This window comes from Saccopteryx leptura, chromosome 1, assembly GCF_036850995.1.
Source record: "Saccopteryx leptura isolate mSacLep1 chromosome 1, mSacLep1_pri_phased_curated, whole genome shotgun sequence".
Lineage (NCBI taxonomy): Eukaryota > Metazoa > Chordata > Mammalia > Chiroptera > Emballonuridae > Saccopteryx > Saccopteryx leptura.
In genome coordinates, this window is record NC_089503.1 from 317,130,643 (window position 1) to 317,157,457 (window position 26,815).

Consider the following 26,815-nt stretch of genomic DNA (forward strand, 5'->3'; position numbering starts at 1 on the left):
GGTATCCCAGTCCTTTGTTGATGGGGACAAAGCCAGAGTGGGGACCCTGCAGGGGTCCAGATAATCTGCTTCCTGATCCCATGAGGAGACAGGGTGGGCCGTGAGGGTGCAGGAGCCAGCCTGGCTCTCGGAGGAGAGGAGCGCCGCCCCTGTTCCCCGGCACGACTTACACCGACCACACCACCTGCCCCAGGGCTGGGGTTCCAGACCGAGGCCAGGGCCCTGGGGCCTCCCGGTGGGCAGTGGAGGGTACATCTGTGTGGGGGTCCAGGGCCCTCGGGCAGGGGATCCTGGCAGAGGACGGGGCAGAGGCAGGGAGGTGAGCGGAGGGTTGACAAGCGGCCTGAGGAGTGTCAGGGGAGGTCTGCCCGGGACGTTTTCTGGTCTGGGAGGCTGGAGGGGAGAGTTGGGTGTCCAGGGTGGTAGAAGAGCCATAATTGGCTCAGGGTGGGGCTGGACAAACCTGAGTGGATCTGGCTCTACATCCAGCATCTCAGCCTCAGTGGCCCTCCGGCTGGCCAGCAGTCTGACCATGTAGTTATCTTATACCTCTGTCCCTTCCCAAAAGGACTGGCTTTGCCAGCTCCCCCTCTTGCTGTCCGGGAGGGCCCCATGTGGGGAACTCCTCCCTCATGGGTCCCTCTGACTGTCAAGTGCCCAGCAGGGCAGTGAGTGTCCCTTTTCCCCTGGGTCCTCCAGGCCCCAGAGCATGGGTGTGAGCCTGCCATGGCACTGGTCGCCAGTGTGGGAACACCGGTGGTGCTGACCACTCAAGGGCCACGCCTGGGTCTTGGTCATCTCTGGCCCAGCGTCGTCCAGCACAGGGTGGCCACAGAGGCCATCCCCTCCAGGCCCTTGCGTAGGGTGTGTTCCCAGGAGAGGCTGTGATGAGGCAGGCTGGACTGAAAAGCAGGACCCTCGGCAGTGGCAGGCCGTGTGCCCGCGCTGAGGCAGCTGCGCAAGCTCGGGCATGGCCGCGTCTGTTCCAGACCTGACGCTTGTTCCTTCTCTCCTGAAACCCAGCAGGTTGGAAAGTGGTGCTGAGATGGGACTCCTGTCCAAGGCCGGCCTTCCTCATGGTGAGCTGGGCGTTAGGGTGGGCCCCTGGGCTGAGACAGTCCCTACCCTGTAAGGGCACCTCACACCTGCCCAGGCTGAGCCCCCAAGAGTCCTTGCCCTTGGTCACTCTGCAGGAGACAGGCCAGTGGGGCGTCTGCCCTTGGCCACTTATGCTGAATGCCCAGGTGACTCACCAGATGGCATGAGTGACATCTGGCACCGCTGCACGCACCCCTCGCACTAGCCTCGCTCTGGGAAGTAGGGAGCCATGGAGAATCTCATGAAGGAGAGGAATGTAGTCCCTCTCATTTGGCTCCAGGTGCCACTATCAAGTACAGAAGTCCTTAGATGGGGACCTCATGGTCCCACAGCCAAACCTCTGACCAAGCTGTGCCCTCCACCTGAAGCCACATCTTTAGTGGGAACAGCTCAGGTCATACTGGATGGAAGAACCAGAGCCATGGCACTGGTCGCCTGCAGGGAGGGAGGCTGTCTGTCCAGCAGGTGTAGGAAGTAGGCCCAAGGCCACAAGTGCATCAAATAGGTGGACACTCGTGCCCTTTTGATACATGTTAGTATCCAACAAATGACATATTTCCTCCCTGGGTCACCATTGCACAAGTTCTGTGGGGACATTATGGCCACTCCTGTCCAGATGGGAGATCAGTGTCCCAAAAGCCACATTGCACCTTTCCCTCTCAATTTTCTCCCTTTTCATCCCTCCCGTTCCCTCCCCTGCCTCCCTTCCCCCATGGTTGGTGGTTTCCTCATGGGGCTCCTCTCTGTGGTGGGGCTGCTTTGGGGGAGCTGACCCATGGGCCAGAATCTCCTCCCACACCCTTAGCACCTGCAGGCCTAGACCCCAATCCCATGTCCCCTGCACCTGTAACCCTTCCTCGCCCCCCTCCAGGAGATGTCTCAGAAGCTGTGAAGCTCGTCCCGGCGCCAAGACTGACGGCCCTTTGGGGTGAGGTAGTAGGTTGTATAGTTTGGGGCTCTGCCCTGCTATGGGATAACTATACAATCTACTGTCTTTCCTGAAGAGGCTGTAATATCGACGGTGGACAGCACCCAGGACCCTGGCTGGGGAGGGGCGTGGGGGGCCATGGCTGCCATTCAGTAATTCTGAAAGCCTGGGTTCCACTTGCTGTGTGACCTTGAGCAGGTCCCTGGACCTCTCTGGGCTTCATGTTCATCCTCTGAATTGGGGACAGGTGAGGATTGAAGGAGATACTTGGGTAAAGTGTCCAAAGCAGGGTAGGGCTCAGAGTGGACTCTTCCCTCTTCCCCATGCCAGTGGACCCATGGGGCAGTTTGGGCAGCTTCTCTCCCTTCCCTGCCCCTGCATCAGGCCCATGGGCCAGCCCCGAGTCTGGCCGGTGCCCTCAGCTGCATCCCTGTGGGGGTCACTGGGCACCAGGTGGAATAGACAGGCTTGAGGGCGACAGGGCAGCTGAGACTCGGCTGGGGTTGCGGGGTGGCCCCCTAGGGAGACCCACAGGGCCTGCCTCAGTCAGCACAGCCCCCGACACCTGGCCCTGCGCCAGGCCCCTGGTCAGGGACGGCACCTCCACGTAAGGACAGAGGGAGGCCAAAGTCCGTTCCTGGTTGCTGGCCTTTCCCAAGTAGGAGAAAGGGACATCATGTGGGCCCTCTCTCCACCAAGTGCAGGTAGATGGTGTGAGTGGGGAAACCGAGGCGCTGTTAACACATTCTTCCTGCCCCACGCCTGCCCAGACCTCCAGCTCAGCTCTGGTGGCCACGGCCCACCGGGCAGGGGCGAGGCTGGCGTGGGGCAGCGGTAGGGATGGTGGGCCCTCCCGTACCCAGGGAACCGGCGGGGTGAGGTAGTAGGTTGTGTGGTTTCAGGGCAGTGATGTTGCCCCTTGGAAGATAACTATACAACCTACTGCCTTCCCTGAGGAGCCCAGTGGCACGTTTCCACGGGAGGGCCTGTCCCACGCTTCGCCAGTGACTCCAGCTATGTGGGAGCCTGTGGCATGTACACCTTTTCAATAAAAGCTGTTCTGATGAAAACCTGGAATTGACTCTGTTCATTCTAGAAGCTTAGGGGCTGGGGGCATGCCTGCTGTGGGAGAGCGTGTGCGGCCTGACCGTGGAGATGTGTCTGGGCTAATGGGGGTCACCAGGCTTGATTGTATGTGCCCCTGGCCCATCCATCCCAGCAACTTTCAGGGTCTTCAAGTGGCTGGAGTCTGGGACCCTGGACCCCATCACATCCTCCAGCCCACCTACGCCTCCTGTGAGCACAGGGCTGGGACCCAGGCCACAGAAGTGTAACTCCGCCCCCACTCTTGTACACAGACCTCCACAGGGCAGGAGGTGTGGGCCCTGGTCAACAGCTCCAGGACCTGGCCCCTGAGGCCACCTGGGGACCTAGTGCTTGACCATAGACCAGAAGTTCCGTCCTGTGCCCAGCCTCCTCAGGACAGTTGTCAGGGTGTCCCTCCTTGGGCCGACTGCCTTCCAGGTGTTCACCCACATTACTCCTGGAGTCCTTGGGCCCTCATAACCTCAGGCTGCTGCGGGCCTGTCCCTACAATCTTAGCCTGCGTATTAGAAGAGCTTGTTCTTGCCTGCAGGTGCCCAAGAGCACCCCTCCGGTCCACACCCTCCCCAGTGCCTATGGTGCCCAGCATAGACCCCCCAGTCAGATATCCTTTTCCCAGCTGTGATCAGCCCCCACGTCACCCCACTGCCCCCCTGCGAAAGACACACTAGACAACTCCAGGCTGACTTGCCAACTTCATGGACACTCGGGACAGGACACCACCACAGCCCTGAAATGCTCCCAGCCTGATGGGAACGGATGGAACAGGGGCAGCCTCAGACACTGATCCAGGGTAGGGATGCTGTGATGGGGACCAGAGGAAGCCCCTGACCCAGCTGGGGGTCCAGAGAGACCCCATGAGGAGGGGACCAGCTGAGCCAGGTGTACAAGAACCTGAGGCCTTAACCAGACCCTCATTGTGCCCTGGCCCCTCCCACCACCACGATCACTGTCCTGAGCCACCATCTGGGCGCCCCCCTCCATCATGAGCCTCCTGGCCCCTGCCTGGGTTCTGTAGGCTTTCCCAGTCCCACATAGCCATGCCTGGGCAGACCAGCACATCCCTATCTCCTGACACCCACCCATACCCGTCCTCACCCTGGGCAGCTGCTGAAAGGGGGGCTTCCCAATCGGGCCTTCTGAAATGGATCGCGATGGTTGTGTCGGAGTTTGCCGCTGGAGACAACAGAGCAGAGGACTTCCCAGTTGAGTACCCACCAGCCCCCCTTACCCATCCTCTGGGGCCAGGGTGAGGGACAAACTTGGGTACTGTCCACCTGCCTTTCCTCACCATATGGTCAGTGGCAGTCTTGTCACTTCTGTCCCCTGAACATCATTTCTATCCCTCCCCTTGCTCCATCCTGGCTCCCACCACCAGGCCTCAGCACCTCTCAGGGTGTCCCCTCTAATTTTCTTCTGGGCACCCCACCCCACCCCATATGCAGCCCTGCCCTCAGAGCTGTGCAGCCTCTCCCTGAGACTTCCTACTTGTCACGACTCTGTTATACAGCCCCCTTGTCTATCCCGGCAGCTCAGGCACTGCCTTCAACCATGGTAGTTTGTGTCTGTCTGAGCTGACCATGACTGAACCCCCCCCCAAGGAGTCAATCCAACCTTTCCTCCTCTGTGTTCCTGGCCCTGCCATCAAAGCCAGGCTCTGCGAAGCAACCAGGGACACACAACAGCTACCCACTACGGTCAGCACAATGGTGGGCACAGCCCAAGGAACTGGGAAAAGCCCTGAGGAGCCCTGGATCCAGCTCTGCAGTCAGAGGTGGCTTCCTGGAGGCAGTGACACCTGGCTCACCCTACCTTCCAGCCAACTGATTTCCAGGCTCTCCTCTGCCAATTAGTGATCCCTAGAGATGAGGGTGTTGGAATCCTCCCAAAAGGTGGGCTTGTGGAGTGTTGAGGGGCAGGGACTACCCACCATCTGGTTTTAGGCAACATATGGAAGCAGTTTAGTCCTGAAACAAACTGGATGAAGAGATCAGTGTGGCTGAGGCAGTTGGTTTTTGTCCCCCTCCCCCAGCACAGGTAGCCCCTGTGGGGTAAAGGGCCTGGCTTCTGTGACAAAGGCTAAGGGCAGTCGCTCTACTCATCCCATCTCGTGGGATGCTGTGAGGGTGTCAGAAGGTCACAGAGCTTAGTTTTGGGTGGGGGTTGCAGGGTGGGAACAGAAGGGCAAGGCGACCGTGGGCGGGGCTGAGCCCTGATTCACGGCTGGAAGCCTGGCGCCACCTGCCTCCAGGTTGGGGATTGGCTCCTGGCTGGACTGCGGTGAGGCTGGGCATGCCTGCTCCTCCTGGGAGACTGAGAAAGGCTTCTAGGGGGTGTCTAGGGAGGTTCATTCAGAGGTCTGTGAGTCCTACGGTCCAAAGAGCTACCTTTGACCTTGGACCCCCTCAGGAGCTAGTCCAGCAATTAGGCCCTGCCGTCCACAGTTGAGCCAGGGCCACGTGGCACCAAGGGACAGGACCATCACCCAGGGCTAGGATTAGGGTGAGGTGGCAACGGCCAGCATCTCAGGGTGCCCTCTCTCTAGGGTATATGTGGCAGAGCTGGCCTGTCCATCAGCACAGTGGGCACAGAGCCAAGGCTCACATACTGTGTGGGGCCCACAAAGTGCTTTTATTTCAATTCCTTTAAAACCCAAAGGAAAAGTGAACAGCAATATTGAATCTATGTAGCAATGAATGCATACGTAACATACTCCATGCAGTGGGTGTATGTAATAACACGCAGTATGGGATATATGATATTGGTAATAACCTAGCCTGGATTATATTCCTCGTTATTCTAACCAATTATAAATCCATTGAATAATCTGTTTTATGGAGGAAGGACCCACAGCCCCGCCAACACGAGAGGGTGCGCGGCATGGCCCTGCTGTCATTCCCCATTGTCCCCTGTCTTCACCAGCCTGAGGGAGACCTGAGACATAGCCAGCTGGGCACCCTGCCATTGGTATGTGCACTTCCCAACAGCGACACCGTGTGGCAGTAGGAGGTCATGGCAACTGAGCTGTGAGCCTCTGACTTAGGCATGGCCAACATGCGGCTCCGCAGGCCATATCCGGTCCACGTAATGCGTTTATGCAGCTCGCGATTAAATTTTAAATATTCTCCGCTACTTTAAAATCTCAGCTATTCAGAAGCGGAAGTGTATTTGATTATTGGAAATCGAGATATTTAAGAAGATAGTGATACGCGGAAAAGAATTCCGCGTGTGACTAATCTAGGGTTAACTTCCAATAATTGGTCGAATGGATTTGCGATACTTCTTTATTTTTATAAAAAATTTTATTATAAAGATTTACAACATTTGTACTCATCTGTACTAGATATGAACTGTTTGACGTTTAGCGGTGATGTGAAACCCACATTCTTTTAGGAGTATGCCAGTGCACACCCAAGGTCAAACAATTCGTTATTTTTGTGGTCAAGTGTGCTGAATCAAGTGGCATTGTAGCATAGACAATAGCTGCAGTTGATAACTGAAAACGTGTCCAGGCTGTTTGTAAAACGAAATAATTGTTTTATTTGCGATATAACCCCTTCAAGCTCATTCTATTAATTAAATATTGTTTCGATTGATTGTGATACAGTTTGGATATTTATATGGTATGTAATTATTTAAAAAAAAATTTTTTTTTTGCCCTGGCCAGTTGGCTCAGTGGTAGAGCGTCGGCCTGGCGTGCAGGAGTCCCGGGTTCGATTCTTGGCCAGGGCACACAGGAGAAGCACCCATCTGCTTCTCCACCCCTCCCCCTTTCCTTCCTCTCTGTCTCTCTCTTCCTCTCCCGCAGCCAAGGCTCCACTGGAGCAAAGTTGGCCCTGGCACTGGGGATGGCTCTATGGCCTCTGCCTCAGGCGCTAGAATGGCTCTGGTTGCAACAGAGCAACGCCCCCTGGTGGGCGTGCCGGGTGGATCCCGGTCAGGCGCATGCAGGAGTCTGTCTGACTGCCTCCCCGTTTCCAACTTCAGAAAAATACAAAAAATAAAAAATAAATAAAATAAAATAAAATAAATTTTTTTTGACAGAGTCAGAGAGAGGGACAGATAGAGACAGACAGGAAGAGAGAGTGATGAGAAGCATCAATTCTTCGTTGTGACACCTTATTTGTACATTGATTGCTTTCTCAATATGCCTTGACTGGGGACTCCAGCAGACCGAGTGACCTCTTGCTGGAACCAGCAACCTTGTGCTCAAGCTGGAGAGCCCTGCTCAAACCAGATGAGCCTGTGCTCAAGCTGGCTACCACAGGGTCTCGAACCTGGGTCCTCCGCGTCCCAGTCTGACGCTCTATCCACTGTGCCACTTCCTGGTCAGGCAAAAAAATATTTTTATTAAAAGAATATTATATAGCCTGACCAGGCGGTGGCACAGTGGATGAAGTGTCGGACTGGGATGCGGAGGACCCAGGTTTGAGACCCCGAGGTTGCCGGTTTGAGTGCGGGCTCATCTGGCTTGAGCAAAAAGCTCGCCAGCTTGGACCCAAGGTCACTGGCTCGAGCAAGGGGTTATTCAGTCTGCTGAAGGCCCACGGTCAAGGCACATATGAGAAAGCAATCAATGAATAACTAAGATGTCGCAATGCGCAACGAAGGACTGATGATTGATGCTTCTCATCTCTCCGTTCCTGTCTGTCTGTCCCTGTCTATCCCTCACTCTGACTCTCTCTCTGTCTCTGTAAAAAAATAAAATAAAAAAATAAAAAATAAAAAGAATAAAAAGAATATTATATATTAAAATTTTTTTCACTCACATTTTTTTTTTTACAGAGACAGAGTCAGAGAGAGGGATAGACAGGGACAGACAGACAGAAACAGAAAGATGAGAAGCATCAATCATTAGTTTTTCTTTGCGCGTTGCAACACCTTAGTTGTTCATTGATTGCTTTCTCATATGTGCCTTGACTGCGGGCCTTCAGCAGACTGAGTAACCCCTTGCTGGAGCCAGCGACCTTGGGTCCAAGCTGGTGAGCTTTTGCTCAAACCAGATGAGCTCGCACTCAAGCTGGTGACCTCGGGGTCTCGAACCTGGGTCCTTTGCATCCCAGTCCAACAATCTATCCGCTGCACCACCACCTGGTCAGGCTTACTCACATTTATTTATAAACAAATTACATAATAAAATTTTGTTTACCTAAATGAATAATTTTGTATTTAACATTTTTTAATTTTAATATTTCAAATATTTCATCCGACCCATGAAAAAAGTTTTCTTTCTAATCTGGCTCGGGGGCAAAACTATTGGCCACGCCTGCAAGTCTGACCCCTGCCTACACCTTTCCATAGGACACTTCCCAAGGCCACAAGGCAGGCTGGGACAGAGCGAGGATGGCATCAGTCTGTCCACCCCAGGGCCTGTAGCTGTCCTGCCTTCCCTGGCTGCCTGGGGGGGGGGGGCGGAGGGAGTGGTGTTGCAGAGGAGTAACAAGTAGAGTTCTGAAGTCCTTCCTCTGTGGGCAAGGAAGCAGGCCAGGTCCAGGTCCAAGGCCTTCCCAGGTGCCCAGGCCACCTGCTTTGCTCCTGAGGGTCCACCTCAGCTACAGAAAAGTGGCCACCTGCACATCACATGTCTAGGCCCCCTTGCTCCCCAGAAAGAAGTGACTTGACTTTGGCTCAGAGGTGGTAGGGCTGTACCTGGTGGGCTTAACTTGCAACCCTCAACTTTCTCAAATCCTGGACATCCGTGTTGGCATGTACTCAGAGCAGTGTGTGTGTGTGTGTGTGGGAGGACAGAGCAGGTGAGAATGGCCAGTTTCAGGAGCAACGGAGCCCATGTCCACAGAGATCACCAGAGGATCCAGGGCCCCAGTAGTTTGAGGGGCCCAGCAAGATGGCCACCACCTACTTGGCCAGAGGGAGCTGAGGCTTCGGGCAGTACCTAGTAGGTCCCCAATGGGGCAGGGGGTTGGGGGACATCCTGCAAGTAGTCTGTGGTCACCACCAGATAGAGGTAGCTAGAGGGGCCCATGTGGCACCAGGAAGGCCAGCGGTCAGCTAGGCCCTCTGGCCCATAGGTGTTTGCTTCAGGAGGCCCTGAAATGCCATGCAGGGGCCTGGGGTGTGGCAGAAGGAACACAGGGTCAGGAGACCACCCAACAGAAAGGGTCTGGCTCAGCCACCTGCCAGCTGTGTGACCTCAGGCAAGCCTCCGGTCCTCTCTGAGCCCATCTCTTCCTAGACTGAGGGCAAGAAGATTGGTTTTCTGGCTACTATGGGCCCATGGACCCAGATGCTGGCAGGGCAGGCAGGGCCGGCAAATGCTGGGGGGTGGGGAGATAAAGCCCAGCGCTGTCCTTTAGGATGGAGCCTACAGCCTGCCTGCAGAACAGGAAGCCCTCACAGTGGCCTGTCACCCAGCCTGGTCTGGCAGCTGTGTGTGTGTTAAAGGTCTCCCTGGCTGCCAAGAGGGGAGACAGGCCCATGGAGGCAGAAAGCCTGAGAGGTGGCAGCTACTGGGCTCAGGCCAAAGCAGGTGTATCTGAAGCATGGTGGTGACCGAAGGTGGCAATGAAGTGGGCCTGTTTGAGAAATATTGGGAGGCGACACTAGTGAGACCTTGGGGTTGACTGGAGCAGAGGTAGGGACAGTGGGCAAGCCTCAGGCCTCTCTGGGTTGACAGGTGGACTGTCACTGAGACAGAGGAGCCAGGCTGGGAATAGGTCTTAAGCAGATGAGATTTGGAACTGAACTTGGGGGCCCCGATGGACTTGAATACAGGCCTTTGAGCCCCAGAGGAGCCAGTTGGGCCCACCGTGCAGGAAGCCAGACCTGTAGATCCAGGCCCCACCGCTGTGCTCCCTGTTTTCTCTGTTTTCTGCACACCTTGCCCAAAGGACATCTAAGAGACCCCCAGGCTGCCTTGTCCACTCCTCCTGGGTCCTCGGGGTCATGGAGTGCTCCTCATGCCCTGCCCCCATGGCCTGGCTGGGGAACTACAGTGGGAACAGCAGCAGCGGTGCCCAGGGATCCAGGCCCAGCTGGGTCCCAGACAGTGTTTGGAGCTGGGCTGTGATCCATGTGTTCTGAGAAGGCCCCAAGGTGGGCTCAGGGCTGGGAACCACAAGGACAGGAACTACAATAATACACTGTTCCTGGGGCTCCTATTCTTTTTTTTTTTTTTTTTAAGACTTTATTTATTCAATTTTCAGAGAGGGGGGTGGAGAGAGAGAGAGAGAGAGAGAGAGAGAGAGAAGGAGGAGCAGGAAGCATCAACTCCCATATATGCCTTGACGGGGCAAGCCCAGGGTTTCAAACCTGCAACCTCAGTGTTCCAGATTGACGCTTTACCCCACTGCGCCACCACAGGTCTGGCTGGGGCTCCTATTCTTGGTCAAGGCCCTCATCCTGGTCAAGGCCCAGGGTCCATTTTTCTCTCGCTAAGGTGGACCCTCAGGTGCAAGGCAGGTGTCTGAGCAAGCTGGGGCTCAGGATGGGGCAGAGCCCGGCTCTGGTCTGAAGCCTGGTCCTGTTTACTCACTCTCGGGGCAAGGGGCTGTCTCACTAGGGTCTCAGACAACTATGAGATGGGTTGGGGGATAGCAGGGCAGGGCCTCGCTGGGCTGGGGCAGACAGCACCGCTGACAGAGGGCTGCACAAGCCCCGCTGTGACTTGAGTCCCTGTAGGGCTGAGTTGAGCTGGGTCCCCGCATGCCCTAAGCCACTTGAGTGGGGTCTCCCAGCCAGTCCCCTGAGTGCACCCAGAGAGAAAATGAGCCCTGGCCCCAGGGGTCATTTCAGAACCCCTGGCTTCTGTCCCTCATTCATGCCCTGCATCCCTGAGGGATGTGGCAGATTCCTTACCCTGATTTTCGTGGGTCACTTTCCCTATGTGCACAACGAGGGAGGTCCAAACTTGAGGGAGGCTCTCAACTGCTTGCTCAGCCTGCCCCAGCTCTGGTCCAGCTTCTGTGGCGAGGCCTGGAGTGACCAGTAGATGGCGCCTGGTGCTCAAGAAAACGTCACATTAGGCTGGCCACCACTGCAGAAGGCAGGGCCCCCTTCCTCCTCACAACAACACCCTTTAGGTAGGTATAGTGCTTTAGTGGCTGTGGAGAGGGGTGTAGGGGACGTGGGCCATCCCACCTTCCAGCCACCCAGGAAGACTGCCGCCCCTTGCCCCTCCCATACACTGGACAGGGGTCTGACTATTGGGGCTGGGGTCCAACCCCCCATCTGTCTGCACTCACCCCCACCATGGCCTTGGACCACACTACCTCTTCCTCTCTGAGCCTCAGTTTCTCCATCTGTGAAACAAAATAACTGCATCCCTTCCTGGCTGTATGAGGCCAGCCTCCTCCTCCACATAGCACTCCCCCTCTCCCTTAGCCACCCCACTGCATGCCGGTTCCTGCAGATGGGGTCTCCCCAGCAAGGTCGCCTGCAGAGTGAAGTGTGCTGCCCATGCCAGGCTGCAGGAGGCCATGCAGCCCGAGGTCACACCCCACATGGGGCTGAAACAGCAGGAGAAGGCCCAGGGTAAAAGTTCTGGGGTCCACCACTTGCCAGATGGCAAAGATCTGGGCGGGGCCACCAGTGGTCTCTCATCCAATCCACAGCGAATTTCCCATCCCCATTTCCCAGGGACACAGACAAGAGGTCAGTGCCGTGTCCTGGGTCACACAGGGTGTGACCTCCAGAGGCCTCCCTTACTCCTCTTGGTGTCCCTTGAAGAGGGACTGTCCCACGGGAGTGGTGGGCAGTAAACACCACCTGTTGTTACCAGTGTGGTCACTGCTTGGTAGCCCGGGTGGGCACCCTCTTAGAGTCCCAGTGATCCCCACCCCAAAGAGAGTCCTAGGAGTATCACTCAGCTGCAAGGAGACCTCCCCGCCCTCAGCAAAGCTCTGGGCTCCCAAGCACAGACTAGTTACAGGGTGGGCTGGAAGCATTAAAATGGCCAGGGGCAGCTGGGCAGCTGCCATTCCTGCACAGATGGGCAGGTGCCACCCCTGACAGCTGATGAGAGCCACAGACTCTTCCTGCCTGGCTGACCTATACCCCAGCGAAGGGCAGGCAGCCCAGAGGGTGAGATTGCCCCATTGGCAGTGGGTGGGGTGGCAGCCAACACAACTCCAGGGGAGCCAGTGGGCATGTGGGGAGCAGGCCAGGAACTGGCCAGGCCGGCGGGCTTGGCTGCGCCAACAGACTCTGGGATAGGCCAGTGCTCAGCTGGGTAACCTTTTGGGGAGGCCATAGGCTGTGCAGGCTCGCTGGGCTTGAGCAAGGCCACTGTCCTGCCTAGCTGTCTTGGGCCAGATGCCACCTAGTCCTCCGCCACCTTGTTCATAGCCTTGTCATGATCCCTCCAAGTTCCAAGGGCCTCACTTGAAGTAGAGGTGACCCTCTCCTGCCAGCTTCCCTGCAGCCACTGGAGGTCACTGGCACCCGGAGCACATGGCATGCAGCCTCTGCTGGGTCCACCTGCTACCCCTTCTCCTCAGTCACCTCCCTTGGGGCCTGTCATTAGGGCAGCGTCCCAGCTCCTATTAGCCACTATGTCACCTGACTCTCCTGTAGGTGTCAGTTTTTTCTCCCTTTATCAATGATAAGCAACCTGCCCATGGTCTCACAGCCTGAAAGATGCCCCTTCTGGGGCACTGGGGCCTCAGGCATACTTGCACAAACACAGGCATGCCTGGCCTCGCCTCCACCAACTCATCCTGGAGGCAAGAGGGCAGCCTCTCACCTCTGCAGAGCTTTCCTGGCAGCCATCTTTCCTCTCTGCCCCCACATCTGTACCCAGACCTTCTCGAGTCCTGGCACCGGCACTTAGAGAAAGTTGGGGGCAGATGGGGAGCAGCTCACAGTCCAGGGCAGACAGGCCAGAACAGAAGTTCATCACCTTGAGGGATGCAGCCCTCAAAACTATTTGTCCTTCGCTATGTTTCGGCTGGGAGACACACAGGGGAGGGATGCTGGGGGCCTTGGAGGCAGAGGACAGGGGAGAGAGAGGACCCACACAGCGGCGTGGTGTGGGGAAGAGTTCATGGAGAGCTTCATAGGACAGGTGAGTCCTGAGTTGGGTTTTGTAGCATGAGGAGAAGTTTGCCAGGTATGAAGTCAGAAGAAGATTGAGAAACTCCCACACGCCTACCCCATAGTCATATGTGTGTGTTGTGGGGAACTGTGTGGTGTGGGAAACAGGCTGCAAGCTGACAGAGTCCTTGAAGTTTAGAGTTTTGGGGGACAGAGGTGTGGGGGACTGGCAGTGAGCTGACAGGACTCCTTGCTGCCCATCCCCCACCTCACTTGTTTGATTTAGTTGCTAGAGGCTGTAGGAGACTGTGAATTGACAAAGATCCTTGCAGTTTAAGGGTTAAGCCAAAGGCTAAGCTCTTCCCCACAGCCTCTGATTGTTTGATTAAGTTGGTAAAAGGCAATTTACATGCCCTTCCCCACACCTCCCTGTTAGCTGTGATGCTGACTGTTTCTACTCTTCCCATCTCCCATGTCCCTGTAAGAGACTGGAGGCAGTTTTCTTTTTACCCATTGTTTGGTGAAGCTAAAATGTTATGCATAGTGGAGAGTTTTTTGGGCTCTTGGGAGCATTCTTGGTTTGCCTCAGAAACGTGACTTTGTATCAGAGATCTCTTTGTTTTGCAAATGGCTTTGCTCTCCTGCACTATAAATAAAGTGTTTGGGGGGTGCAGGCTGCTCTGCAGACCATCAGTCTTGGCAATGAGTTATCCCGATCCCATTCTTTTTATTTCTGTGTTTATTTTCTAATCCTCCACCATTCCCATTCGAGACCTGCACAATTGCAGGTTGCACTGGCACACGACAGTGTGGGTTGCTACATGGTATACTGATGGAGTGGGAGGACAAGAGACCCTATGTGGGCACCAGGGACTACTCATGCCTGAAAGGGCTGGTCAATTCTAGAGTCAGTCTCAGAGTTAATTGGGAAGTTTTAGTTATAGGTGACAGAAACCCAAACCAAACCAGCCTAGGCCCAGAAGGGGATTTATTGGCTAACATAACAAAAAAAATCCAGGAATTGGACCACCATCAGGCATGGCTGGATCAAAGAGTGTCCTCAGGACTCTGTGTTCCCCATTTCTTCTGACTGTTTTCCCCCTTGTGACCCTCCCAACTCAGGCAGGCTCCCCCGATGCCACAGAGATGGCACACTTCCATTGCACTCTGAGGAAAGTATCCCCCTTCCCCACTAATCCTGACAGAGTTGTGAAGTCACCTCTGATCGGCCATGCTTGGGATAAATGCTCAGCACCAAACCGCTGGCTGTGGGTGCTCACTGGCCAGGCAGGGGCCTGGGTGGGGCCGCCCCAGGGACTGCTGTAGGATGAGGGGGACAGCGGACTCCCCATGGCCAGAGCCAAACGCTGCTCCCAAAATGGGCACCGAGAGCAGTGGGAATGTGCCCTGTGTGGGCAGGCTCCTGCAGCCACCTTGAGCTGTGGAGGGTTGAGGCAGCCCCACTGCTGAGTCTGCTGGGACTTCTCTCCGTTTGTCCTCCTAAGCCAGCCTGAGTGCTTAGCTCTGTGTGGGCCTGTGTTCAGCCTGGGCAGATGGTTGCAAAGGAAGCAGCACACCTCCAGGCCAGTGTGGACCTACAGTGACCTCTGAGTGAGTAGGGACCCCAGGAGAGCCTCCCACAGCCTCCAGGAAAGCATGGTTAGCGTATGCTCTGTTCTACAGACAGTTTGTGATCCAGCCAAAGGGAGCCTGGGGGTGGTGAGCTGAGACTACTGGCCAGCGGGACTAATCTGCCCAGGTGTGGCCTGGGCCCGGGCCCTGCTTGGTTCCTGCCCCTGGTTCCTGCCCTGCCCCACACCCTAGCCCCTTCCTGGATAGACACCCCAGGGACCAAAGGACAGCATGACACCATTTTCCTCCCAACACCCTCTGTGTCGGCAGTAGGTGCTTTGTCCTTCCCCACCCAGGCTGAGTGCCAGGACAGACAGAAAATCGCCCCAGCCCAGGAGGAGCCAGCAGCATGCTCAAGCCTGACTCTCACACCAGGCCAGGACGGGGCTGCACGGTTTCAGTCTGCTGTTCTCTAAACAAGGGGCACACTGCTGTCCCAGCACCCGTCCTCCTGGGGGGCCACTCTCCCTGAGTGAGCTCAGGGTGATGTCACCCACAGTCTCTGCTCTGACCCCGCATCTGGCAGGGGTCATAAGGACATGTCTGAATCAAATGTGGGGCACCACCTAGCCCCACAGACAAGAGGAAGTATGTGTGTCATGGATTCAAAATGTCCTGGGCCACTGCCCCAAGACAAAGGCCATGAGGTGCTCAGAGCCTGCACAGGGCTCCCCTCCCTGCTTCGGAGTGCCTCCTCCCACCCTGTGGCCTCCCCACCCTCACCTTCATTTCTTTTTTCTTTTTCTTTTCTTTTTCTTTTGACAGAGACAGAGAGAGAGAGTCAGAAAGAGTGATAGATAGGGACAGACAGACAGGAAGGGAGAGAGATGAGAAGCATCAATTCTTCGTTGCAGGACTTCAATTCATTGATTGCTTTCTCATATGCACCTTGACTGTGGGCCTTCAGCAGCGAGTAACCCCTTGCTTGAGCCAGAGACCTTGGGCTCAAGCTGGTGAGCTTTGCTCAAATCAGATGAGCCCACACTCAAGCTGGCGACCTTGGGGTTTCGAACCTGGGTTCTCCACTTCCCAATCCTCTGCTCTATCCACTGCGCCACTGTCTGGTCAGGCCCCACCCTCACCTTCAAATGCGGCATCTCAGTGCTGCCATGCTGAGCAGTACACTCAAAGAGTCTCAGCAAAGCCCCTTCTAGACTAAGACCCACACCAACAGATGACAATCGCCATGGCAGCCACTGGAGCTCCATGCTGCAGGAAGGTTTGCCGCTGAGAAGCATAGGCTGGAGCCCTGTTGCTTTGTGCCCTGTGCCTAGCATAGAGTTGGTACTCTGAACATCTATGAGACAGGCAGACAAATGAGGTAATGTTTGAGCTAGGTTTTGAAGGATGAACAGAAGTTCATCAGGGGGAAGAAGGGAGGTACTTTTCAAGTGGAGGACACAACACAAGCAAACACCCAGAAGTGAGCAAAAACTGTGTTTCGCTGCTGCAAAAGAAGTCGAGACCTCTTAGTAAGAAGGAAGAAGTAGGGTCCTGGTTCCCCAGGAGCCAGTGTCTACTGTTCCCTGCCCCGGCCTTGTTGGTGCTGCTAGTCCTCTGGCCTGGCTCTCCAGCACAGCCCCTGTTCCTCCCCCAGCCCCGCCCCCGCCCCCGCCCCCACCCCTACCTCTTCTCTCCCAGCACTAGCTCCCTCCTCCAGGAGGCCTCCTGTAACCACCCGAGCACTGGCTGTCAGGACTCCCTGCCCATCCTGCCCCTCATACCCCACGCTGGCCAGCCCATGTGACACCCCACCACCACTATAGATTAGACAGCATCCACTGGACTGATGAAGACAAAGGCCAGGGAAGGTGTCACAGTGGTGCTTCCAGCTGGAATGGGTCAGGTTAGAGAGCTCCTGCCCCAAACCTGAGGCTAACTCTAAGAACAGACACGGAGCCCATTCTGGCTGGATGCTGCCCAGGGGCCAGGGCTGGACTGGCCTGGAGGCGCCCCCTCGGCCTCTCCGTCAGTAGAGGAGGAGGACATGCCCTCTGCTTTCCACGGCTGCAATTCCAGTTCTAAATGCAGAGACACGGCTTGGCCAAGTGCCACATTCAACCTGGGCCATGGCTCCCAGCACAGCCGAGCTGCCAGCCATGACCCAGGGCCTGGGGATACAGGCAGGACCTGGCCCTGTCAGGGGCCTCTGAGGAGCGGTCAGCTCAGGAAGCTGGTGACCTTCCCAAGGGCGGAAGCCAAGCAAGGGCCAGAGGTATGTCCACTGTCTCCTGACCTGTCCTCCCTTCCCTCCCCTGTGATGCCTCCGGGGGTAGCCTCCTGACTGAGTGGGCTGGGAGCCCCCTGGGTGCTCAGGGCCCTAGGCCTTCCTACAGGCCTGTCATGGCCTCTGCCCACATCACCTCTGCAATCTCAGGCTCTAGGCAGGTATGACTATTGTCCCCATTTCACAGCCAGGGGACAGATGCTGAGCAAGGTCAACCCAAGGTCACACAGTGGTGAGAGACAGAGCTGTCATTAAAAGTGTCTACTGGACCCTACCTATTTGCTCACCCACCACACCCCACTGCCCCGGTGCAGCACCCAATTCACAGATGAGGAAACTGAGGCTTATGAGGAGAAGCGGTCCCTGAGGTCACATGCTAACTGGGAAGAGCACTTGGTGGGTGGGCTCAAAGCCAGCACACCCCATCTCAGGTCTCCATATCCTGCCGCAAGGAGAGGGTGCGTCCATCTGTTGTAGTTTGGGAGTGTACAGCTTCATCAGGGAGACAGGCACAGAAGTAGACAACATTGTGGGGTGTTGGCAGCTGCAAGGAGCACACAGGGGTCTTGGGAAATGTGCTCTCATCAGCTTGGGGAACCAGAAGGCTTCCTGGAGGAGGTGATGTGATTACTAACCCATGTTCCTCTGGGGCAAGGAGCCGGTTGCAGGCAAGGGGTAAGGGTGGGGAGGGAAGTCTGTGGTGTCCACACGTGAGGGAGCACCTGGAGAGAGAGAGCTGGGAGGCAAGAGGCAAGTGAGTAGTCCACAAACAATCTTGGGCACCCTTGGGTCCTTGAGGGCCACAGGGGGCCACCAGAGGTTTTAGTGGGTGAGTGACAAGATCAGGTGTGTGTTTAAGTTAATTCTGGCTGCCATGTGGATTCTGGATTAGAAAATGGGGGCTGGGTAGCAGGACTTCACAGGCAAGCACCCAGCAAGGAGCCACTTGAAGCGGGGGCAAGGCTGTACTCCGACAAATGGAGCACCAGCCACCCCATCCCCCACCCCCAATACCAGGCCTCCCATCCCCATTCCCACTGCCCTCCTGGGTCCCACCCCAATGGCATTAGAGCTGGGGGAAGACTTGGGCAAAAGCCCCAGGATGGAGGGAGGGGTTTGAGGTCTTCGGGTGAGGTCTGCGTTCATTGTGGACGGTGGAAAGAGGGAAAGAACTCAGGCAGGGAGAAAGAACTGCAGGCAAGGAGGTGTGGGAGGTGGTGCTGAGGCTGCAGGAAGGGATTGGGGGGACAGGAAGGAGACACCTGTAAGCCCAGAGGTCCCAGTGGTGAGGTTACATGCGGAAGAGTAATTCAGAACTACTTCTGTCATCACGGGATATCAGCTGAACTCTCCCTGAGACCCCCAGGCCTATTCAGGACTGTGGTACCAAGCACTGGCTGACACCAGAGAGCAGGGCAGGGAAGTCCCTAAACCCATAGAAAAGCCAAGGAGGGGGAATTGATGGGATGGGGCCCAGAGACTTCTAGAAGCAGGTATCTAGTAAGAGTGTGGTTCCTGAAGCCACGGCTGGGGCTGGGCCCAGGCCCAGACTTGGGAGGCATGGCCTGTGGCAGGAGCTGAAGGTGTGAAGCCATCCAAGTGGCCAGGGTGACCCAGAATAAAGGTCATGCCAGGAACAATCTCATCAGGCCTCTGGATTCACAGCGTGCTGGTGCAGATGAGGCCAGGATGGTGAATCAGGGGCTCCTTCAGCATCTGGGCGATGGGTGTCTGGCACTTGGGGCCTCAGGTTCAGCAGCAGGATTCACCCTTGGCAGCTGGGTGGTCTGTAGCCGTTCCCCGCTGGACAGCAAGATTTGTGCATTCTGAGCACTGCTGGCCTCTCAGGCCTGATCACCTGTGAAGCCGTGTGCAGAGACTCAGGGCTCCCCACATGTGAGAGGGGGCTCAGCTCCACCTTGGAATTTCATCTGGTAGTGACATTTTCTGTGGTCTGTGCTGGACGGTGCTGTGGGCAGTAGTCATCTATCTGACCCACTCGGGGTCAGGGGGTCATCAGGGTGGGGGGTGATGTGGGCAGATTGTCACAGGCAGTGCTGTCCCCTGAAGCCACCAGGTCAGAGTGCCTCACTCAGTGGCTGTATGACGTGGTCCCAAGAGTCCAAAGGCCAGGCCAAGGTCACCCCATGGTCTGGACCAGCCAGGGCCTAGAGCCAGAACTCGACTCCCACGAGGAGCCGTCTCCCCCGCAGCAGAGCAAACGGTCCAGGCTGGGCCGGTAGGGGGCTGTGGTTCTCTATTGTTCTGTGGAAGCCAGGCCCAGGCTGTCAGCTGTTGGACCGGGGTCCCAGGTGTGGAGTGGCTGGGCGATGATCAGAACCTGAGGACACCCTTGGCCACCCAGGGTGGGCGGGGTGGGGGTTGAGGGACAGCTGACCAGTGCTACAGGCTCTTCCACTGCTGTCTAGCAAAGAAGAACCAGGGACTCCAGCTGCCTGGCACGGTGGCTTGGTGGAAGGCTGGAGTGTCTGAGCACCTGGCTCCAGGGGGTGTGACTTCAGCACACCCTCAAAGGCCTCCTGCCCCAGGGAGGACCATAGTTTACTTGACAGCCCCTCCCTAGTCTTTTATCTGGATTATTGGTCTCATTGGGCTCTGAGGGCTGATGCCAGCGCACCCCCTGGGCCCCTGCTGCTCTAAGTGGTGGCTACAGGTGAGCTCCCAGAAGTGAGGCCCTGAGTTCCAGCTCAGCTCCTACCTCCCACATCCCACCAGGTGTCTCTTCACCCCTCACCTGGTCCTCCCGCCCTCCTTCCAGGGCAAAGGGCCTGGCACCCTCTAGTCATCATGCCCCCCCCCATCTATGTCTTTTTCCTAACCCCAGTTCCTCTCAGAGCACCAATGCCTCCTCCCAGCCCAACCCTGCACCTGGCATAGGATGGGGCTGGGCCCTGGAGCCCTGCCCCTGGCTCCCTTCCCCCTCAGGGACAGGACTGCACAGTGCTTGGGTACCTGGACTCCAGACCTGAGTCCCTGGTTCAATCCCTGCTCCACCACCCTAGCTGTGTGGCCTCTCTCTGACTCAGTTTTCTCACCTGCAGAGTGGGTTCACTGGTCCCATCCTGTAGGGCCAAGTGAGGATTCAATGAGCTCGTTCTTATAAAGGCTGCTCTGGGCATGCCTCAGAGCCTTCCCCTCTCCCTTGGGCCTTTGCTGGCTGTGCTCTGCCTAGAACTGACCTCACTGCCACTTGTCCCTGGCTCGCCATGCTCAACTCCCTCCACACTGTCCACACCACCTCCAGGACCTCACAGTGCCTTCCTTACCCCTACCCCATCCATGGGGTGACCTTTCCTGACTCTGTAGCACTCATCCCTGACCTGGCACTCCTCAGGGTCAAAGCCAAGATCTAAGTCACCTCTCTTCTCCCCTGCTCTCCTCCCTGCATGTTCAGTGACCCTACAGTTCCCCTGCCAGGGGGCCTGGGAGACCTCTTAGGATAAGAGACGTTCTCCTGCAGCAGTGTAAAGGCTCAGAGACATTTTAGGCAGCACAGTGATAGATAAGAGGTGCTTTTAGAGGAGTGTTTGAGGGGCAAGAGAGTGAAGGTGGGGCTGCTTAGGGAGCAGGTGGAAACTCTGAGGTCCTCACGGGCAAGGGGTGGCAGCAGTGAGGTGGGGAGGTGATGAAAGAGACGCTCTTGGAGGACCTTGACTTTCAGAGGTGATGAGTATGGAGGAGCAGGGGATGTGGGGTGTCAAGGCCAAATCCCCGAGGTCTGGCTTAGGCAGAACTGCTGGCAGGTGGCGCTGTTGGCCAAGAAGGAGAGCATTGAGGGACATCAGGGCAATTTGAGGGCAGCTGCCTCCTGTGGGGTTCACGGAGCAAGGCAGGGGATGGAGAAACACCAGGAGTTGGAGGACTGCACAGGCAGAGCTGGGAGCAGCAAGGGACAGTGCTTAAGGCCTGAACACAGGCCACAGACCCAGCAAGGAGCCCAAAGGATAACGGCAGGAAAGGCTGGTGTCCACAGCAAGGAGGGAGAGGCCAAGCGCATCCCAGACATGCATGTGGGATAATCGTGGTGTTGAGGGACAGAACAGATACCCCTCAAGGCACTTTGGGGACTGCAGGAGCCATGACCGGCAATGGCTGGCCGGCCACCCACACTGCCTGCCCCAGCTCTCTCCCAGAAGCCACTTCCAAGTTCCCAGGCGGTCCCTGGGCCTGGTGAGAGGGCTCAGATCAGTGGAGGAAAAAATAAATTCTTTGTGCCGCACATGCTGCTGCCCCATTCTCACAAGCTGTTACAATTCTGCCTTTGTTCCCAATGAAGCAAATGATCAAGGAACTGACACTGTTCGCATTACAGCTGAGGTGTAGAAAGAAGTCCCCTGAGCCCTGGGCAGCTAGGCAGTAAGCTCGGTGTTGATGGAGGCAGATCAGCAGGACAGGGTCCCTAGAGGCTGCCTGGAGCAGACTGCACAGTCACCCTGCGGGGTGGGGACAGTCCTTGTGCAGCTGGAAGACAGAGCTTTCACTGGACGACGCTGCTGCAGGCTCTTAAATCTCAGAGTGGGCTTGGAACCACAGCACCTGGCAGGATGCCCTCAAGTGGGAACAGTTGGGAAATAAGCCGAGGAAATGGTCAAAGGTACTGGCAGCAGCATCCTGGGAAGCGTCCCAGACTGCTGACCTTGACTGGGGAGTGCCATGTCCTGAGGCCTTCGGTGTCTGAGCAGACTGTGGGTGGGTGGAAGGCAGGCCCAGGCCCAGGAAATGGTCACTAGGACTGTCTTTCCACCCCCCTCCCTTGCTAACTCAAACCTCCACGGTCCTCTGGATTGCCGAGGAGTAAACATGCGCATACATACACACAGACATGAATACACAAACAGGCTCACACACGCAGATGTGAAATTACACTGTGCACAGACATGCGCACACACGGTCATGAGCACCCACAGAGACAAATGCATATGTACACACACAGACACATGCCCATGCCCATGCTCACACACACACACAAGCATGCATGCACACACAGACACATGCACAAAGACACACACATGCACATGCATTTACAGACACACATGCATGTTTGCACACAGGTGTTCATGCATCCAAGCATGCATGCACATACTTGCTGATGCAGAAACACATATGTGCACACACATAGTCATGCACATGCACAAGTATAAACACATATACCCATTCTTGCCCACAGGTACCTGCTCAAGGTGACAGGTGTGGCCGTGAGCTGACAGTCCAGGAATGTGGCCTCCACTCCCCATGCGGCTGTGCAATGTGGAGTCCGGGGGCTCTCTTACTCTCATCTTTGCCTTCTGCTGGGTGAGGAAATAGAGCCATGGTGTAGGGGGGCTCCCGGCTCTCTGCTGTGGGCAGCACATGCTCACTCAAAGGCCAGACACACAGCTGAGGGACTACCTGGCTCTGGGCAATGCCTGGCTTTCAAGGGCAGCTCCCAGGGAGGACACAGAACTGAGCCCCTGTGGCAGCCACCTCCCACCCTGGTGTTGTGCCCACCCTGCACAAGTGGGAGTGATTCGCTGAAGGTCACAGTCTGCTGAGGCCAATGTTCTTTTTCTGTTTTGAAATAAATACCACTTACATTATGTTAGCAGAGAAAAATGGAGGCTTTGAGGCAGCAGGCAGGGAGCAACTTTGATTCTGTCTCCTCTCCACCACCCGGCCAGGGGATGACTCATTGTCCAACAAATGTGCACTCAGCGCCCGCCATTCCCCAGCGCCGTGGGAGGGTGCAACACTGAAGGAAGCTTTTTCTTGTAAACTGATTAAATCCAAGGGGCCTGGACCACCTCTGTGCCCTTCCACGCCCACTCCCAGGGTGTGCCTGGGGGCTCTCTGAGTGTGCGTGCACTCAGGAAGGGGCAATGGACAGACAGCTGGGTGTCCTGCCCACTGATCTAAGTGGTCAATGTCTCTTCAGCTATAGGTGCCATGGCCAGGGACGTTTCAGAAACATCACCCCTACCCACGTCACTCGGCTGTGGCCAGAAGGTATTGTGGAAATAGCAGTGAGCCAGGAGCTGGGTGCTCACCAGCAGCTGGACCACTCTGGCTCATCCTTCTCTGGGCCCCCGTCTCTCAACTGCGCAGTGCTCACCTTCCTAAAGCTTGTTGCTTCGGTGCCGTCCCTGGAGCCCCCCCGCCCCCGGGTCCTCAGGAAGCTCCTGCAGATCGAGGTGGGAAAACGTGGCGGAGCCTACAGGCTCGGGACACAGGCCGGCCTCACGTCCTGGGCTGCACCAGAACCGCTCGGAGCCTTCCCAGGTGCGTGTGGCGGAGGCTGCCCGGTGACTTAAAGACTGGGCTGCGAAGGGCATAGTGCCCTGTAAGAGTGTGAATTTTATCACATGTAAATATACTGCAATACAGTCATTAAATTAAAAAAGAGAATAAATATCCACCTGTTGAATTTTGGTGCAGTATCGGGGAGTATCTGCAATGACCTGAAACCACTGTTCAATTGATCCCCCTTTCCATACCAACTATTCGTGGGAGGCTCAATTTTCTGCACAGACGTCTACAAATATGATGTTATTTTAGCAGATTGGTTGTAGCAGCTGACACGTGAACCCAGCAACCTTCTATTATATCAATAATTGAAGAAATTTGCAAAACTGTTTTAAAAAACTGGAAGGGGGGTGCTTTGAGCACTAAAATTATTTTTATCAATGTGTTATATATGTTAACATATGAAGGACTTATGTTGTTATTTTTATGTGAATTAATAAGTATTTAAAGTAGCCAAGTTCACCCAGCAGAACTGCTCTGGACAAAATGGGTGACAGGTCAGGGAATCTCTCTTGGGAATGAGCCCCGTCTCACCCGCATGGCTGCCTGAGTTTTTGCTCCAGGACCTGTGCCTGGCTCCAGGGACCCAGAGAGAATTCCATGGGGTCCTGCCCTTAAAGAATCCCCCAGTCCAGAAAGTCCCAGTTGGACCTCAGATCCTGCTGAAAGGCCCCTCTCCAGCCAACTTCTCGTCTCCCTTCCAACAAGGGCAGAAGTGACTATGCCAGGAGGCCCGGGTCTGACTGGGAACCAGCCTTCTGTTTCCCCGACATCCTCGTGCATGAGTGCTGAGGACACACGGGGCAGCCACCCTGGATTCCCACTCTCCCGTGAATTTGCCTCCCTCTTATGGGCAGATCTATCACCCCTGCTGGTTTCTAGCAAGAAGCCAGAGAGTATTTTTAGACCAAAGCAGTGGGTGGGACTGGGAGTCACTGGAAGAGCAAGCAGGCGGGTAGGAAGGCACAGTGGGTGTCCCCTCCTCAGACACCGAGCCATCTGTCTACTGTGTGTTTCCAAAAGGCCGGGGTGGGTGACTTTCAGCTGACCTGCCTTGGCCTGGGAGGTTCTGGAAAGGGAGCTGATTTCTGGAGGCCACGGGCTTGGAGGCCAACCCTGGACCTGGACGCACTTCCAGAGCACAGAGCACAAGACGGTGATCATAATTCACTACAAGTGCTCAGCCGGCACAAGTCACGTGTCCGCTTCCCTCAGCGAGACAGGAAAAAATGCATCCCTCGTGGGCAGTGGCAGCTGGCTTCTGGGGCATGTCACAGTCACACCCCCAGGCACAACTCAGAATCTGAGCTGGCAGGAGACGTTTGAGACCTGCCAGCCCAGCCTCTCAGCTTACAGTCGGAAAGGACGCAGGGCAGTTGTGACTGTCCAAGGTCACAGAGTCTGGGAGGGGGGCGGTGGGCACAGTGGAAAAAGTGAGGACACATGAGCCAGGCCACCGGGCACCAAGCCCAGGCCTGCAGCTCCAGGGATGTGGCTCAGGGTGATAGGTCAGCCTCTAGCCTCAGTTTCCAAAGCTGGGAGCAGGGAGAAGAGCAGCTGTCTGCAGGGCTGCTTAGGGTTGAGCTGTGCTTAGTATAAAGTGCCCTGTGCACAGCGGGCAGGTCATTGACAACCTCTACAGGCAGCCAAGCCAGGAGGGAGCTCCAGGCACTGCACTCTCTGCCCAGTGAGAGGGACAGGGATCTGCTGTCCTCTCCTTCAAGGGATCTACTTCAAAATCCCTGAGGAGTGACCACCTCCCTGTGCCAGGTGAGGGGAGGACGCTAGGAACACAAGGGAAAGGCCAGGACTTCAAACTGCTTCACATCTGAAGATAAGATAGCACATAGAGAGTAAATATCATCCATGAAGTAACGGACCAAGCTTCCATGTCCAGTAATGCAGGCTAGGTTATTGGGACTGACTCTCTCAAAACCAGTGAAATTTTAGATTAAAAAAAAATCATGTTAAAAGCCCCTAAGAGAGTGGCCAGGGCAGTGGAGAACCTACGGACCCAGTTCCTTTAGGGGGAGCAGGAACCTGGAGATGGTGTTGCAGCCATGTTTGCCCTGAAGGCCTTTGCCAGTCTGGAAAGGTTGGACCTTGACCTTGAAGGGGAGGAGCACATGAGGACGGAAGTCAAGGTATGAGGTGTCTAATGGAGGATCTCCCTCTTAGTAGGCTGGAGACCCAAAAGGCCATGCCAGGGACCGGGGAACAAGGGGTGCAGGGAAATGTCCTGGCAACCCGCCTTGCTGTCCTAGGAGTCAGCACTTGCTGGCTGGGTGGTGCCCGGGAGTCACCCTTGGAAAGCACCAGCTCAGTCTTTGACAGCTACTTAGCCATCATTTGATTGGTTTCTTTCTTTGGTGGTGGTGGTGGTGGTGGTGGTGTGTTTAAAATTAACCTCAGCATTAACACTTACCTAGACATATTGATTAGCCTCATGCTTCCGCTGGGGGGAAATAAAGAGACAGGTTTACAGTTCCCCGTCTGTCTTTCCCACCAGCCATCCAAGAACCCCACCTTCCAGGGGGCAGTCCCGTGTCCTCCTGTCCCATGCCACCATCACCATCCGGAGAGTGTTCCAGTGGGGTCGCCTTCCTATGGAATTCAGCTTTGGTCCCACCTGCAGCCAGCTCCCTCCCCTGCCCACTCCAGGCTCCCAGGCAGAGAAAGCTTCTTCCAAGGGCCCAGGCCATGAGAGTGCCCAGCAGCCTGTGAGCCAGGACCCTGAGCAGGTATGACTCCTCTATTCCAGAAGTGGCCGCCCACACCTGGCTCCCTCGGTCGACAAAGATCAAGATCGAGCAATCGCTCGGGCAAGATTTTCTGTTTCACGCTGCAGGTTTCAACACAACCCGATTGTGGACTTGGAAGTAAACATCATCAGTGAATCTGGAGGAGGGAGCCGGGCGTGCAGAGCTTGGGAAACTGTTAGAGGCCTTCGCCACATGCTGCAGTGTTTCTCCACCAACAGCTCTTCTGGGCCAGCAGGTCCTGGACTTTGGCTTTGGAAACAAACATTTTAAACAGCTTTGGGGACTGACATGGGGACTGCCAAATCAAAGCCCACCACTCCCTACCAACAGCACACTTCGTCTATGGCATTTTTATTAAGAAAAGGCACTTTCAACAATGAAAGATGTACAGGGAGAAAGGGGTTTTCTTATAAGCTTCCCAGAAAACTCCATAAAGTCCTCGATTCTTTCTCCCATTTTGCTGCAAAACCAGGGACATTTGGTTAAATGTGACTTGTTCCTTCAGGGGACTGGAGACCATGGTCAAATTCCTCATTTTAGTGAAGCCAAGGCCTAGAAGTTCTGAGAGCACCTTGTCCATTCACACGCACACTGGTGGAGCCTCTGTGTGCCGGCTGTGTGCTGTGCACCTGGGCCCGAGACCAGTAGTTGGGTGAGGGTGCCCTCTTGTCAAAGAGCTCGCAGCTGGGCTGAGCCCTGCAGGCTGCTCAGGCTCGGGTGCCGGCTGCCTCGACTGGCTGGCGGTATGCTTCTGTAAAAGGCAGACACCAGGGT

The 26,815-nt window shown here is 55.9% G+C and overlaps 1 protein-coding gene across 1 annotated transcript; it reads left to right on the forward strand.

The window, feature by feature from the left end:
* The first annotated feature begins 970 nt into the window (after positions 1-970).
* LOC136388407 (uncharacterized) lies at positions 971-26,815 on the forward strand. The gene is made up of 8 exons (XM_066360278.1): positions 971-1,079; positions 1,970-2,026; positions 4,238-4,379; positions 11,499-11,620; positions 16,726-16,967; positions 22,168-22,292; positions 22,912-23,255; positions 25,789-26,815. The coding sequence occupies exons 1-8, from the start codon at positions 971-973 to the stop codon at positions 26,001-26,003; spliced, it is 1,356 nt and encodes a 451-aa protein (XP_066216375.1). The 3' UTR covers positions 26,004-26,815.